The 17,202-nt window shown below is 42.3% G+C and overlaps 1 protein-coding gene across 1 annotated transcript; it reads right to left on the bottom strand.

The window, feature by feature from the left end:
* Window positions 1-48: 48 nt before the first annotated feature.
* LOC124261317 (pancreatic lipase-related protein 2-like) lies at window positions 49-3,126 on the bottom strand. Its single transcript, XM_046695625.1, has 4 exons — window positions 2,943-3,126; window positions 2,116-2,232; window positions 733-855; window positions 49-284 (listed from the first exon to the last, which is right to left on the bottom strand). The coding sequence occupies exons 1-4, from the start codon at window positions 3,079-3,081 to the stop codon at window positions 49-51; spliced, it is 615 nt and encodes a 204-aa protein (XP_046551581.1). The 5' UTR covers window positions 3,082-3,126.
* Window positions 3,127-17,202: the final 14,076 nt, after the last annotated feature.

Raw genomic sequence — 17,202 nt, 5'->3', positions numbered from 1 at the left:
GTGCCGCCCCATAAGTTTACTTACAGCAATTAGGTGCCGCTCCATAGTTTACTTACAGCAATAAGGTGGAGTCCCAGTGGTTTTGAGGTAGAAAGTGCCGTGGAGTTTGGGGTCGGCGAAGTAGCCCATGCGGGAGCAGGGCGTGGCGTCGCTGCAGCTGCACTTCCCTGCCTTGAAGTCGTCCCAGTTGGCACAGGGGACGGCCGTGTAATGGCAATGGGTGAGGGAAGACCAGAACATGTCGTATGCGCGGCTGTGACTGCACGCAGCGCCGCTGATGAACCCTTTGGGAAAACAGGACAGTTTCAGAAGGAAGGTCGTAAACAGTTTACAGTATGTCAGTAATATCAGGGGTTGATGGCGTAATGCAGGTCATAGACGCTTAACTCCTCGATAAAACCATGAGTAGGGTACCGTGCTAACACGAATAGAGAGTGGGTGAGTTTAGTTTTATGCCGCACTCATCATTATTCCAGCAGTATGGCGGTGGTCTGTAAATAATCGAGTCCAGACAATCCAGTGATCAACAGCATGAGCATCTATCAACGCAATTGGGATACCATGACATGTGTCAACCCAGTTAGCGAGCCTGACCAACCGATCTCGTTAATCGCCTCTTAGGGCACGCATAGGTTACTGAAGATCACTTCTAACCCAGATCTTCACGGGTCCACAAATAAAGACATGACCAAAGCGACCCGGGAATTGAACCCATGGTTGGAGGTTACATACCTTTAATACCGCCTGTCACCAACGAAAACAGGTGATCGCCCAGGTTCTTGGGGCATCCCTCCTGGTCGGACCCACCGGCAGGGTAGAAGTCGGCGTGGCCCATCCGTCGCATCATACCAAAGCCTTGAACACAATCCAACCAGTTAGTTCAATAGTTGAAGCTAGACCCTTACAAAATGCCGGGTGATAAACGATGGTGATGGAGATGAATGAGGGATGGTGTAGTATCACCACTTTCTATTCCAGCAATGTTATCGTAGAGGTCAGAAAAAATGGACATCACACATATGGGGAATCGAGTCGTGCCTTCGGCTTGACCCCAACACCCCGGTGATCCTTATGATTATTAAAGTGAGTGAGTCAGTGCGTTTAGGTTTACGCCGCTTTTAGCAATATTCCAGCAATATTCGGCGGGGGACACCAGATGTCGGACGCCATCTGTGTTTGAAATCAAGGACAGAGTGAATCTCCATTATTAAGTAGCATATATAGATGTTTTGTTTTATTGTTTTAACACCACAGACAGTAATATTCCAGCTAAATGTGAATAATAGCAGTCTGTGAATAATCGGGTTGGGATACGATGGCATGCATCAACGAAGTCTGCGACGCTCATCATCAGATCCCTTTACTCAATTTTTCCGACAAACATGGGTTGCTGAAGATCAGTTCTAACCCGGATCTTCACGGACCGACTCCCGGTTATTGCGTGCCATGTTATACGTGTTGTGTGTCATCACACTATCATCTACTGATTTGCCTGCTATTATCCCTCGTGACACCGTCATAGTGCATTATGTTCAAGGATTCGGCAGGTCGTTATTCTCAATGGCCATGCACGCGAAACGATCGAACACGACGGGAACGAGCATCTGTTCAAGGTTCTGTATCGTCGTGCAAAACGCTTCGTGTTTGTGAGGTGAGGTGAGGTGAGGTGAGGTCAAATTGGGTTTAACGTCGTGCTTGAGAATATTTCGCTCATATGACGACGTGCATGCGTGTGTATGTGTATGTGCGGCTGCTTGTACTAGCCCAGACTGAAGCTGGTTTTATAGTGCTAGCCCACTGAGATACCATGTCGCAGTGAAGCATGAATACCCCACTCAGACACATTATACTGACTCCGAGCCAACCAGTCCTTGTTGTACCCATTAATGCCGAGCGCCAGGCAGGGACCAACAAGTACCATATTTTAACGTCTTTTGGTATGACGCGGTCGGGGATCGAACCCGCGACCTTCCGCTCTCCGGGCGGACGCTCTAACCACTACACCACGGGAGACGGTCTCGTGTTTGTGGTCCACGTGGCGTGAACCGTTAGGGAGCGATATGAGGCTCTAGTGAACTGCCTTAATCTATACATGCCGCTTGTACAGATACCCACCCAACTTTGACAGATGTTCTGCATCCGTGTGCATGATGTCCACGAACTGGGCGTCCGTCTTGTCCAGCCTAATGTCGCAGTTGTCCTTGTCAAACGAGGGGCCTGCCGGATCCATGCCTGGGAACATAGACTCTTTCTGTGACCAATCTCACACGCTAAACTTATACTTTCTGGAATCAAGGGCACCAATAGTGCGCTGTCAAACAAACTAACAGGGAACGCTGCCGTTGAGTGTAGTCCAGAACCTATGGTACCTTCGTATGCGTTTCCAGGTCAGTGGACAAGAATTTAGCCTAAGCTTTTGGAACCCCGTATTGTTCAGCCTTGATTTGGAACTGGCTGAGGGTGTTGTCGGCGTGACCTTTCCGTACTTACATTCAGTGTTAAATTGGCCCCTTCCACAAATAAGTTCAGTCTGCAAGAACAGTTCTTGCGTTTCCAAATTAAATGATGCCCCGAAAGTATATTAACAATTCATTTGGCTGTCATTATATCAAAGGCAATTGGTTTCGCACGAATGAAACGTCGGCACCTTGAAGCGATGCTACTTCCTGTACACATTGAATCACGGTCACGTTTGAGGTGTACCTGTAATTCACACTTAAGGTGTACCTGTAATTCACATTTGAGGAGTACCTGTAATTCACATTTGAGGTGTAACTGTAATTCACACTTGAGGTGTACCTGTTATTCACATTTGAGGTGTACCTGTAATTCACGCTTGAGGAGTACTTGTAATTCACGTTTGAGGTGTACCTGTAATTTACATTTGAGGTGTACCTGTAATTCACATTGAGGAGTACCTGTAATTCACATTTGACGTGTACCTGTAATTCGCCCAAGCTGTCCACCCAGCAGCTGACCCACTTGTCCGCTGATGTGGGCGCCGAGGCTGTGGCCGATGATGTGGATGTCACCGTATGATGTGCCGATTTCGTTCAACGCCTTTATGAACAGTGACAGCATGGATGCCACGAGTCTTGTGTTGGAGGCAGCTTGGTCGTATATCTTGGGGGATGCGCCTTCTTGCCAGTTCACACGGAACACATTGAAATCACCCTGTACAGATAAAAACATTTATAGCTAAAATAATTATGTTGAAGCCGACGACATACATACATATTCTAATGTTCAAGCTCATCATGTGTTTTTCTTGTGCCAATGTATAAATTGACGACGTGGGTCAATATTTTAATGTTCAAGCTGTTGACATTCAGCACTATACCACAGCATGCCCGAACTGATGAGCCGAATGTGATCACAAGTAAATAGTGCAAGAATGTCATTCAGGTGACAAAGCAATAATGCAATAATATACTTTAGGTGACAAGGAGAGAAATGCAAGTATATTATTTAGGTGACAAGGAGAGAAATGCAAGAATATTATTTAGGTGACAAGGAGAGAAATGCAAGAATATTATTTAGGTGACAAGGAGAGAAATGCAAGAATATTATTTAGGTGACAAGGAGAGAAATGCAAGAATATTATTTAGGTGACAAGGAGAGAAATGCAAGAATATTATTTAGGTGACAAGGAGAGAAATGCAAGAATATTATTTAGTTGACAAGGAGAGAAATGCAAGAATATTATTTAGGTGACAATAAAATAGTGAAAGAATATTACATACGTGACATGGCCATAATGCAAGAAACTCATTTAGATGATAAGGAGATAATGGAAGAATATCATTTCGTTAACAAAACATTATGTAATAATATCAGGGAGATAACGCGTAAATGACAAAGAGATAACGCATGAATACCATTTTGGTGACAATGGGATAATGCAAGAATATTATTTTCGTGCCAAGGGGATAATGCAAGAATATTATTTTCGTGACAAGGGGATAATGCAAGAATACCATTCAGGTAACAAGGAAATAAAGCAAGAATACCATTTAGGTGACAAGGAAATAATGCAAGAATACCATTTAGGTGACAGGGAAAAAATGCAAGAATATTATGCTGGTGACGAGGAGATAATGCAAGAATACCACTTAGGTGACAAGAAGATAACGGTAGAATACCATTCAGGTACAAGGAGATAATCAGATGATGATTGAAGGAGCAACCATACACTCCGAAACGTCGTGTTATTCACAATAAAGAAGTTGACGTCCATAATCTTGCTTTTCTTATGCATTCCACTTCTAAATGCCCTTCAATGATTTGAAGGAATGTTACATTCAGTACCGGAACATAATGGAAGAATGCCATCTACGTGATATGGAAACAATGCTATAATATTAAGGACAGGTGGACTCTCACTTGTTCAAGCAATGTGCGCTCTATGTTAGCCACCCATTCCGAGAGACAGTCGTCAGTGTAGCCGTGAACGATGAAGTAGGTGCGTTTCCCGGCGGTGTAGTGACTGTTGGAGATGCTGAATATGTTGCCTGCGGTGTCGGTGTTGGTGTCGATGTTGATCCACTGAGGGTAGTACCTGTTGCTCCGGGTGTAGAGGGCAAGCTGTAGTCCCTGCTCATCGGGTGACTGGGGAATACAACCCTTCGTGTTGTCATACGGATATTCGTTGCCGAAACAGCCGAACACCCCGAAACATTCCCACTTCTTCTTCGACCCGAAAAACCAACCTGAAACATCGCGTTCATTTATTGTATGAATGCTGCTTAATGCCTCAATATTCCAGTAGCCTAGTGGTTAAAGTTCGCTCGTCAAGCCGAAGAGAGGGGTTCGATTCCCCACAATGTGTGAAGCCCATTTCTGGTGTACACCGCCGTGATATTGCTGGAATATTGCTAAAAGCGGCGTAAAACTAAACTTACTCACTCACACACTTCCAACTATAGGACGGTTGTCAGCAAATTACTCAACTGGGCAAACCAATGACTGAACATTAAGCAAAGATGCATATTATCTGGGCACAATGACGTGCATTCAACAATGTAGACTAACGCTTAGTCTCTGATTATATATCATATTATAATAACAAATAAACCCATTTAAATTGAAAAGGAGCCCTAGGCAGACCAGAGATTCATGAACCTCGAGAAATCTAGATTTGATTCATTTAGGGCTTTAGCACTGCAGGGGAGGGCTTGGCTGCAGGGTAAATAATGTGGTTCTGGGACTGTGTGTCAGACTATTAATAACACCACAGAACCTGAACCTTATCTTAATCGTCTCTTACAGGAAAGAACCGGGATTCTAGTCTGACCCAAAATACTCACAAGGACTTTTCATAGTACCTATCATTTATGAAAACTAAAACTCTGCTATCGATCAAAGAAGAAACTGAACTCGTTAATTGATCTTTGTTCCCCTTATATCGTTTTGCATTTAACGTCGGCCTGGGTTTCACACCGTTATGTATTTTTGAGAAGCAGTCAACTTTCACAATGCAATATTTCAAAGACACAGTGTTTCCCATAATTGAATTACAATCATGTTAAGTTCAACTGTTTAGCTTGGTTAACAATGATTGTTCCGATAAAGCGGTATTATTGCGGGATTGTTCCGATAAAGCGGTATTATTGCGGGCGAGCCGTAAAACAACACCCTCCCAATGATTTCGTGAAGTAGCTCTAATAAGAACCCATCTACCCTATTCATACACACACGCGCAAGCGCACGCACACACACACTCTCTCCATTTCTGGTGTGATGTAATTCAAAACTTACGTCACAATAAGATTTGATTGACGTAACAATGACGCCTACGTCCTGATGACGTACACAATATATACTGAATTCTTAACTTTGATCGTAGCCAATGTGTTAAGAATGGGCTTAAGAAGTTCGTAGGGCTACGAACGTTTCGAGAATAGCTAGCCTGTTGCACATACGATGTTATGACGTCGGATATTAAATTACTAGCCCTAACGGTAAAAAAACAATTTCACCTTGTGATCGACATAGAATTCACTGTCGAAGTGCCAACAGGGTCAACAAGCAAGTAACGTAATATCAATCTATATTGTGTATTCAAAACAGATCAGGGAGATCTTCATCCAAAGAAGAGTTACGGGTTTTCGGTTCTTTTATAATATCATGTGGCCTTTAATTTCGGGTCTGCTTAACCGGTATGCATGTATGAAATACAGTTTAAGTCACGATGTAATATTTCAAGAGTATCGCAACAATGTCTCTTAAAATTGAAGGACTGTTTAGGGTTACTGTTTTAATAGTGGAAGCTGGAATAAAGCTGCCATATTGATGACCTTTCCTATCCCCCGCGGTGACAATTAAGAACTATGATGGCTAATGACTATGGTAATGTAGCTGGACAATGATGATGTAGTTTATACAGGGATCACCGATAGTCTAATAAAAACGAGACATGTGATTGACATGTAGGCCGCCATTAGCGTGTGTTGAGATACTGTTTTCCGACAACTAAGTACATTAGGTCTCGGATACAACCAGACTTATCATCACTAAAACGACCGTTTAAAGTACAAATGAATATGTGCCGACTCACTCGAGTTGTCAAAATAACTAAGAACAGGGATAATCTACAACGCAGTGACTTGATTCGTTCCCAGCGCAACTTCGGCTGCGTATAACAGTACTTCAGCCAGTTTATTGTATCAGTCGGAATTTTACAATGAATGAATGAATTAATTAATTAAAAGCAAGAGTTATATGTTTATGAATGAAAGAAATAAAGAAAAAGAACGAAACAAAGAAATACATATGTGAATGAATGAAAGAATAAATGATACACCACGGCCATCCCTCCCCAAACATGTTAAAGAACGTAAAACTATCACTGGAACACAGGTGTTAACATCAGCTGTCCTTTATTTTTAAAATCTACTTTGATACATTTTTTTGCATTAGTAATTAATTCAGATATCTTATTGCATGTGTGGAATGGCATGGACATTGACAGAATGTTAAGTGACACTGTCACACAACCCTCAAAAACAGAGAGTTTAGAACTATCACAAAGCGTTGTAAACACCTTTCCAGTTTTGTCAAATACTAAGATCAACAAGAAAGAAAGAAGTTTTAGAACTATAACACTCGAGCATCACAAGCATCAACGGCGGATCAGAACAGATCGGCCATATGTCATATTTTTCACACACCTCAAATACACCCTATCAATTTTTAAAAAATTATAAAACTATCACTATTACTTGCAAACGCCTTTCACCTGATGGTATATTCCCCTCATAAAAATTAAAGGTGTATGTGAAAGATGTTTTAGAACAAGAACTAAGGGTGACAACCATTATTGGCATGAGTATATTTCAATGGCAGATCGGCGATATGTCATATTTTTCACACACCTCAAATACACCCTAACAATATTTTTTAGTTATAAAACTATCACTATTACTTGTAAACACCTTTCAACTAAAGGTATATTTCCCTTCTAAAAATTAAATAAATATGTGAAAGAAGGTTTTAGCGATAGAATTTAGTCTTTCTTCGCCGTGTACCGAGAACTGAAGCCAGTGAGCTACGACATGCCGACTTGAAACTTTACTACAAATCTACTGTACTAATACTAACACTAATAACAATTATTTGACTTAAAATGAAGTGACAGAACAGGTAACTTATCATCTACAGGTAGGTTTTCAGTTGTCACAACACTTAATGTAACCAGCTGTTGAAAATAACCAAGCTCAATCTTAAAAACTACGCTGTCGCCATATTGGCTACACTGGTCACGTGACGAGCCGAGGCATACGCTAAGGTGCTTTTCGAGGAGTGACCACTCCCCCTTATATAGTCTCCCTGCTAAGAGTAACCAACTCACGGCATTCTACTGTTGTACAATCCGTCGTTCGACAAATATGTCAAATAAACATTGACACAAGTACCTGAACTTCTAATATAATTTCGAATGGATCTCAAAAGAATATATTGACCATATTAATATTGCAACTGTCATTTCAAAATTTATTCCTGGAAACTAATCAATCATCTTGAGTTGTTGACAAAAGGACGATACACATTCTCCTCCCAGTGACACAATAGGAGGCGGGACGGTGCCGAGCACTGTTGGTGTAATTACAGTATGATAGGGACGACCTTGTGGAACTTTCAGAAATACAATTGTGAAAGTGCTTTCTAAACATTTATTAATATTATAACTGGGGCACTACAGACATATTGCAAAGAACGATGTAAATGTGTTTCGCACGGCACACTTACCTAATATGTATTACCGTTTAGGTGATTGACACCTCAAAGAGACGCTAAGCAAATGTCAGAGGTGCAAAGTGGGGCATCTCACACGACTCGGTGAATTTCCATAAACCGTATAACCAATATGTATAGGGTTAACACTGCGCCCTACTGTATGAAACTCAAATGAACGGATTACGCTCAGTTCACTGGCAGCTATTTCAGACGAGCAATTATCAAGAACTGCATTATACAATACAATGTGACACATAAACGTGTCTCCTGGGCAGTCCGATCAGGTAAAACCACAAAATCTGCAATTTTTTACACACATTTTCCGGTATGAACTTTATGATGATTATTTTACACAACCTTTCCAATACTAACTTTCCTAATCTTTGGTTAATGATTGCAGATTAATTTCAAAATGTGAGGTTAAATTGCCAATCTTTTATAATTTGCGGACAAAGAAACAAATAGTGAACTTCAACTACTGTGTCATAACATTGACTGAATCAGCAATTTCGTTCAACCAATGGTGCGGTATCTTAGTGTGGTACTTTCTTATGCTGTATGTGAAACACCCAGTTCCGTACCGAACTCTCTGACACATTTGGACGTGTTAGTAGTATACCTTCTAACGTATAGTCTATTAAAACAAGAAACAACTGTTGCAGAGTGTGTAAAATTGTAAAAGAATCTTTCCTATGATTTCAGTCTTTTAAAACATTTTCTGCTGATTTACACTAGTGGAAACAAGTAAAACGTGTCTTTGATACCGTGAAAAGGTGTTTAGGAACATATAAAATTATCCATGCCGAAATAAACCAATAAGTTGCAATAACAGTGATTTAGATGTCCAAAAAAAGGTTGAAATAAATTCTGCTTTGAGACAAAAATAAACCATTTAAAGTCATAATTTTTCAACTATTAAAACAAGAAACAACTGTTGTAGAGTGTGTAAAATTGTAAAAGAATCTTTCCTATGATTGCAGTCTTTTAAAACATTTCCTGCTGATTTGCATTAGTGAAAGCATGTTGTGAAAAAGTGTTTAGGAACACCTAAAATTATCTTTAGCATTTTTGCTTGCAAAGAAATATTTTTTTCCATTTTCTGTTTACACATAGTAATATCAATCGCCAAAACGGAGCAATATGCATACAGTATTTGCATCCATTTCACGTGTAGAATGATTCTATAGGGTATAAAGAGAGACTATAATGCATGATATGATACACAAGTACGAGAAATATGCCACACTTAACAGCTGAAGAGAGAGAAAGAGCCATTGGGATGTTGCAGATGGGGTCGACATACAATGCTGTTGGCAACGCCCTCGGATGAAGTGGACGTCCGCGCATCACGACGCCAGCTGAAGCTATGTTCCTCCGTCATTAGGAAGGAGGGTAACGTTTCTTTTGGCGTTTATAGTGTATATCCCTTCTACACAATGTGTAACGCTTTAGTTGAGTATTTTCACTACTCTGTTACTAGCTAGAAATAGAGACATTTGTTTAACAAAACGTTCGTCCCTTCAGGCACCTACCCTCTAAGCCTACTCTCACCGATGACCCTAGAGCCCAATCTCTGCACTACCCTAGAGCCCAATCTCTGCACTACCCTAGAACCCAATTTCTGTACTATCCTAGAGCCCAATCTCTGCACTACCCTAGAGCCCAATCTCTGCACTACCCTAGAACCCAATATCTGTACTACCCTAGAGCCCAATCTCTGTACTATCCTAGAGCCCAATCTCTGCACTACCCTAGAACCCAATATCTGTACTACCCAAGAGCCCGATCTCTGTACTATCCAAGAGCCCGATCTCTGCACTGTCCTAAAACTTTATCTCAGCACTACCCATGAGCCCGATCTCTGCACGACCCCTAAGCTCGATCCGTGCACTACTCTAGAGCCCGATCTTTACACTATCCTCGAGTCCGATCTCTGCACTACCTTCAAATCCGATCTGTTGACTACCGATCTATGTTGTATCCTCAAACCCGATCTCTGCCACTAACCTAGAGGCCGATTTACCGTCTACCCTCGTGCCCGATCTCTTGTCTATCCTATTGCCCAGTATGTGGACTACACTAGTGCCCGATCTCTTGACTATCCTAGCTCCCGATCTGCCGAATACCCTTTTGCCAAAACTGTCCACGACCCTATTTCCCGACCTGCTCACTACCCTAGTGCTCACTACCTTATCTGTCGAAGATTCTCATGCGTTATCCGCCCATAAGCCTAATTCCCAATCCATGGACCTATATCTTTAATCTCAATAAAAACAATTAAAGAGGCACGGATAGCACCTACACACATATCGCGCTGATACGAAACTCATCTTTGCGTATGGAAGCCAGATTCTCAATATTATTTCTGGGTTTGTCGGCCCTTTACCCATGTTCTCGGGTCTTTACCAATGTTCGTCCTTCCCACATCATGATGGCATGCTGTGATTTAATCTGAGCAAATGCAGCAAGGGTGTAGGTCTTACCGTCAGTCACGGCGCAGAGAACACACAGCAGGAGTACGACTCTCATCGTGAAGACCAGCTCTTGGCGGCAAAAGGGACGTCTTGTCAGCGATCTCTCCACCAGTAGGTGGTACGACTTAATCGACTTGCATTTTAAACCCTCTTGCATGGCCAGATCCACCAATCAGAGGTAGTCTTGCCCCAGGTAACTACCCATCAATAGGCAACCAGGGAACGGGTATGATCGCTAAAAGTCACTGATTGTTTGGTGCTGAATAAACTTGTACTGGTGCTGTAGTAACAGATACAATCTCGAACAGGCACATGAGTGCGTGTAGAAAACTAGTGGAAGAGTTCACACATATTCCGTTGTAAATTATTTGCACAATACATTTATTTCAATGCTAACTTCATTAATTATATACAAGCATGAAAACAGCCGCTCAACCACAACGTGAAGGTTTACACCGCCCATAACCTGCCCAGAGCTGTATCGCCTCCAGGATTGTATCACTTCAGGACAAGATAACAAAAGCTGGAAAGCTGCATCAGTGACATCAGAACTTGGATGAGAATTAACTTTCTCAAACTAAATGACAACAAAACGGAAGTATTCATTGCTAGGGCCAAAACACTTACAGGAACGTATGACAGAATTCTCAGTCAATATTGGACCTGTGAATGTGCCTGCTTCCCAAGTGAAGAATCTAGGAGTTGTTTTGACTCCCACATGACCATGAACAAGCAGGTCACCCAAATGTGCCAGTCTTCTCACTATCATCTTCATCAGATTGGTAAACTAAGACGATATCTTTCAGATGAAACCGCCAAAACTCCCACTCAAAGCAACTGTCACATCTCGCCTTGACTATGCCAATTCACTTTTGTTTGGGATAACAGCTTCCCTGGTTCATCGACTCCAGGTTATACAAAACACAGACGCCAGGATAATAACTCGCTGTCCTCGAAGAGACCACATCACCCCCAGGTTAAGAGAACTGCATTGGCTACCCGTTACCAGACGCATAAAATTCAAGGTGCTTACCATTATCTACAAGTGCCTGAAGACCAACACTGCTCCATCTTACTTGTCATCTCTTCTAAACAACCATAGACCAACAAGAACCCTTAGATCACAAGATAAAGATCTGCTTATCACCAGACCATCCAGGACCAAATACGGGGACCGCTGCTTTGAATGTGCAGCTCCCATGCTATGGAACAACCTCCCTATGTCGCTAAAATCCGCCCCAAGTCTACCAACTTTTCGAAAACATTTAAAGACACATCTATTTGAAATGAAATAGACTGATCTGCACAAGCGCCTGTGAGCAGCCTAGCTGGAACTATAGAAGTAGATTATTATTATTATTATTATTATGTTTTACAGATTAAAAATTGTATGCAGCAGAGAGGGTTCGGGGTGATCCTGGCACAGTCAGGCTGGTAAGGCTCATCATCAGCTCAGGGCCCTTGCCCCTCTACACACAGCCCAGACAGCGAATGGGACTTCTCCCAGGAAACGCTGCCTAGTCGAACCCACCAAGAACTTTCCGGAGAATATGAAGGCTCCCAACACTGCAGCCTTCTGCATTACCCAGAGTGTCAGAAGGGCTGTACTCCCGGTGGAGAACCCAGGCACTCTCCTGATCTGCGCCAAGAGATCAGGAGGTACCAAACCAAGGGCACCGAGAACAATGGGGAGCCTGACGACAGTGTACTTGGGATGCAAGCGAGACATTTCGAAGGCGAGGTCCGCATATTTATCATGCTTTTCCTTAATCTTGCCAATCACATTATTATTATTATTATTATTATTATTACATTCCACATAACGTTCCTACACCATCCACAAAACCGTGCAGCACACCACTCATAACACAATGTTCTGTCTATCAGCACACCACTCATAACACAATGTTCTGTCTATCAGCACACCACTCATAACACAATCTTCTGTCTGTCAGCACACCACTCATAACACAATCTTCTGACAGCACACCACTCATAACACAATCTTCTGTCTATCAGCACATCACTCATAACACAATCTTCTATCAGCACATCACTCATAACAATCTTCTGTCTATCAACACAACACTCATAACACAATCTTCTGTCTATCAGCACACGACACATAACAATCTTCTGTCAGCACACCACTCATAACACAATCTTCTGTCTATCAGCACACCACTCATAACACAATCTGTCTGTCAGCACACCACTCATAACACAATCTTCTGTCTATCAGCACACCACTCATAACACAATCTTCTGTCTATCAGCACACCACTCATAACACAATCTTCTGTCTGTCAGCACACCAGTCATAACACAATCTTCTGTTTGTCAGCATATGACAACGTGGCTACACATGACACACCTTGCCTAGGGATCACCACAACGTCTACATACACAACATTCGACAGCATGGATACACTAACCATAACTTGTGTTCACATCATGTGCTAATATACACCTTCCATAATTTACCTCAGCGGGTTCAGAACCGTAGCGTTCTGGGACACCAGAAATGGGCTTCACACAATCGAACCCGTGTCTTCGGCGTGACGTGCGTAGCGTTCTGTGAACCACTCTGAAGCACATGCTTGCAATAGCTATCACTGACATTTATGGACAGGTATCCACGAAAACCGTTATGAAAGCAGATATACATAAAATAATACACCTGTTTGAAACGACCTTTATTGAGCGTTGTTATTTGGAACGTGTTCATTACACACACAAGTATTTGCATCATAGGAAATGGTAAACCAAGAATAATGGATGACTCATTCCGTCATTTATTCTTGTAGGGTCAAGCAGTACTGTCGTGAAGTCGTGTTTCCACGAACTGCGGCAGTGGGCAGTCGAGTCCGAGTATGTAATCCACGGTGTGGTCCACACTAGTGAGGGGAACATTCAAGTCCCCACGGGTACCCATGTAACATTTCCTTCCAAAAGCAACCGGGTCATGCTGTTGCCCCTTTACCCACCTCAGTGATCCAGCTACGTTACGAGGCCATGGCCTGCTTGTGGAACATGTATCAGAGCGATTATCTGAATCCACATCCACATCACTGTCGATGCTCGATTCTGACGGCGACTCAGTATCGTCGTGGACCACCACAACGTCATCCTCATTAACGTCGTGCTCATCTACAGAGAATGCTTCCATTAGTCGAGACTCTTCCACAATTGAATCCAGTTCACATATCACTGATCTGTACTCATCCGGGAACATGTCGTCTGCAATGAAGGATCCGTTACCCATGGTAACTACAATTAGAGCCATTGATGTGGCCTCGGCGAGGTCAAGGTCACGCGACAACTGCTCAATAGGACAAGGGACGGGTCGAGAGCAATCAGAAGAGCTTGTCAAAGTCTCCTTTCTCACCTCGGTAATTACATCGATAAGTTGATCCTGAACGCACATGTGCTCAGTTGTTGTCCGGTGAGTTGCATCTGACACAGAAAAACCTCCCCACTCAGCAGACGAACAGGTCAGAGCCACAGGCTTGTATTCATCAGGAAGGTAGACGGATGGAACTAGTTGCTCCCACTCCTTAGCAGAGCAGCCTGGTGGAGCCGCACATTCCCACTTTGTAAAAGGGTAGATGCATGGAGCCACACTCTCCCCCTCGGTGGGTGGGCAGACGGGAGTAGGGTATATGGGTGGAGCCATACGCTCCCGTTCAGAAGGGTAAATGGATGGAGCCATGCGCTCCCACCCAGAAGACGGGTAAACGGGTGGAGCCTTCCATTGCTGACTAATAGTGGTGCCTTCAGTAGGCTGTTGGGGTGTCAGGGGAAGAACAAGAGCATCTTCTCCAGGAGGAATTCCATGATAGTATGGCTGTACTTTGATAGGGAGAAAATTCCTCTCAAAACCACATGTGTCGGAGCCGTAGCCTGACTTTACTGAAAACACGTTTCTATTTTCGAACTCAACTGCCTTTTCCTGGTGTGTTTGAATAGGGTGATATGTTGAGGCCTTGTTTCGTCCCTCGAAGAACTGAATGGCTGCCCCTTGCTGGTTTACTGGTACAAAGGTCGGCACGGTGGGTCTGGTATGTGGAATCTGATTATAGATCCGATTTGGACTAACCACCAGTTGTCCCTGGTGAGAGATTATTTGTTGATTCGATGACAGTTTGTGAATGGTGAAGGGATCTGACTTCTGGTAGGGTTTTAGCCTCCGGAAACCCCTCCTAGGTGGCAATGCAGTCTGTACCGGATTATTGATGCTTGTGGCTACGGTTGGTGGAACGGAAGCTGGGGGATCAGCTAAATGCAGATGTTTCAGCATACCCATCGGTGATGCGACATGTATCCCTGGACTGATCGTCTGGCTGATCCTCGTAGATTTTCGGCTGATTCGAGTGTTCCTGGGCCTCGTGGGCTGAGAGGGTTCAAACAGCCGGAAAGGATTCACTTCATTCTTCTTCTTTTTGTCCTTGCACGCCTGCTGGGGCTTCTTCGACCAAGGAAGCTGGTAGACGGGATTGTCAGATACATAGCGAGGACTGACTGTTGGCTGCTGTCGGCTTGGCAGGGAGATAGATTCTAGAGGTATTCTCATGGGAACAATAACCGAGTTTGTTCTGACGTCAACAGGACACAGCTGGTCGTTGAACATAACTTGTGGCAAAGGGTTCATGTCTGCAACAGAACAAAAATATTATACATGTACGTCAGTTCTTACCGACAGCATCTTGACACATAAACATACAAATGACACGGTGTGTTAGATTACTTTATTTGGTTGTCCTTGGGAATGGGAACAAAGTAATCACGGACTGCTTGTTTGTCTGTCTGTCCTCTGTGTAATAGAAACTACTATGTACTACTATTTGTTATGTCTGTGTTATATGTCTTATATTCAGTCTACCGGCCCTGTCACCAAAATGTATAAAATCATTGTGATCTTCATATGCCGTTGTCTTACGGCTTGAAAAGCAATAAAGTTCGGTTCTGCCCATGCCTGTACGCGCTTAATCATACTTGACTGAGTTCGGTTCGATGACGCTTTGAGTCGTCCAGTTGTACACGAGCGATGTAAGGAAGTACACTAAACGCCAAAAGACAAGTTACCCTCCTTAATTTATGAATTACTTAAAAAGTATCAAGGATATGTTAGAAAGGTATTAGTTTACAAGAAAGCTTAACAACATAGCTTTATGCAAATCACGAAAAAGAATTCTCAAATGCATTGAATTTCATATTTGGGTGAAATGCATCTTTTTCAGAAGAGTTAAATTGTCCTATTTTCGACCATGCCGAAATAAACCAATAAGTTGCAATAACAGTGATTTAGATGTCCAAAAAAAGGTTGAAATACAATTCTGCTTTGAGACAAAGATAAACCATTTAAAGTCGCCATTTTTCAACTATTAAAACAAGAAATAACTGTTGTAGATTGTGTAAAATTGTAAAAGAATCTTTCCTAAGATTTTAGTCTATTAAAACATTTTCTGCGGATTTGCATTAGTGAAAGCATGTTGTGAAAAAGTGTATAGGAACACCTAAAATTAACTTTGTTAACGTTTTTGCTTGCAAAGTAACATCTTTCCATTTTCTGTTTACACATAGCAATATCAATCGCCAAAACGTAGCAATATTCAAGCAGTATTTGCATCAATTTCACGTGTAGAATTATTCTATCGGGAATGAAGATAGCCTGGAATGCATGATATGATACACAAGTACGAGAAATATACCACTGATTTTTTTGGAGAAAATTGTGATGCACGTGCAGTTCATGGTATAAAGCATAGCACATGCAAAGTTCAGCATGCAGTCAACAGGAAATTTAGTACAGGCATTGAGAGAGGAATGGAGAGCAATTCCCAATGACGTCATCAGACGTCTGACGTCGTCAGTACGTCGTCGAGTGAATGCCTGCATAAACGCACATGGTGGACATACTCGATATTGAATTTGCTTACCCAGTGTGTGACATTTACCACAGTTATTGTGTGTTGAATGATGTGAACTGTTACTTGACAATTAAGATTTTACACCAACTGACTTGTGATGAGCGTAGTGGCCAAATCTTACCAGTAATTTTATTTTTCATAACTGATAATATTGACTAAATGTTTGTGCTCCAAGAATAAACTGATTCTATTAAGCTCGTGTTTGTACTTTTTCGAAAATTTGAAAATAATAATCGGTATAGTTTCTTTTGATCGTCAGTTTATATACATGTATTTGTTAAATAGGAATCTACCGGAAATTACGTATTTGTATTGGGAAACGACACAAATGCGGATAAACGACGTGTTTGTTGTATCGATATTTCATAGAGGCTACGGTATTCCATAGGCGGATCCAGAAATTCAAAGGGGTTGGGGTTCACACACACACACACACACACACACAGAGGCACTGGATCCGCCACTTTATTCAGTTGTGAAATAAATCAAAGTTGCATTCGTTTTGGTTTGGTAAAATACTCCTAGACCAAATGTAGAGATAACATCATTATCAGGTAATATGA

This window comes from Haliotis rubra, unplaced genomic scaffold (assembly GCF_003918875.1).
Source record: "Haliotis rubra isolate DU_JTF1 unplaced genomic scaffold, ASM391887v1 Scf796, whole genome shotgun sequence".
Classification (NCBI taxonomy): domain Eukaryota; kingdom Metazoa; phylum Mollusca; class Gastropoda; order Lepetellida; family Haliotidae; genus Haliotis; species Haliotis rubra.
The sequence above is the reverse complement of the archived record's forward strand: the minus strand, read 5'-3'. Positions and strand labels throughout refer to the sequence as shown.

Bases quoted from the DNA above. Each gene is read 5' to 3' on its own strand.
- LOC124261317 (XM_046695625.1), bottom strand. From the start codon at position 3,081: ATGCTGTCACTGTTCATAAAGGCGTTGAACGAAATCGGCACATCATAC. The intron at 2,233-2,942 runs GTACACGTCAAA...CTATGTTCCCAG, and splicing joins ACAGCTTGGGCGAATTACAG to GCATGGATCCGGCAGGCCCC. The intron at 285-732 runs GTATGTAACCTC...GTTTTCCCAAAG, and splicing joins GGTGACAGGCGGTATTAAAG to GGTTCATCAGCGGCGCTGCG.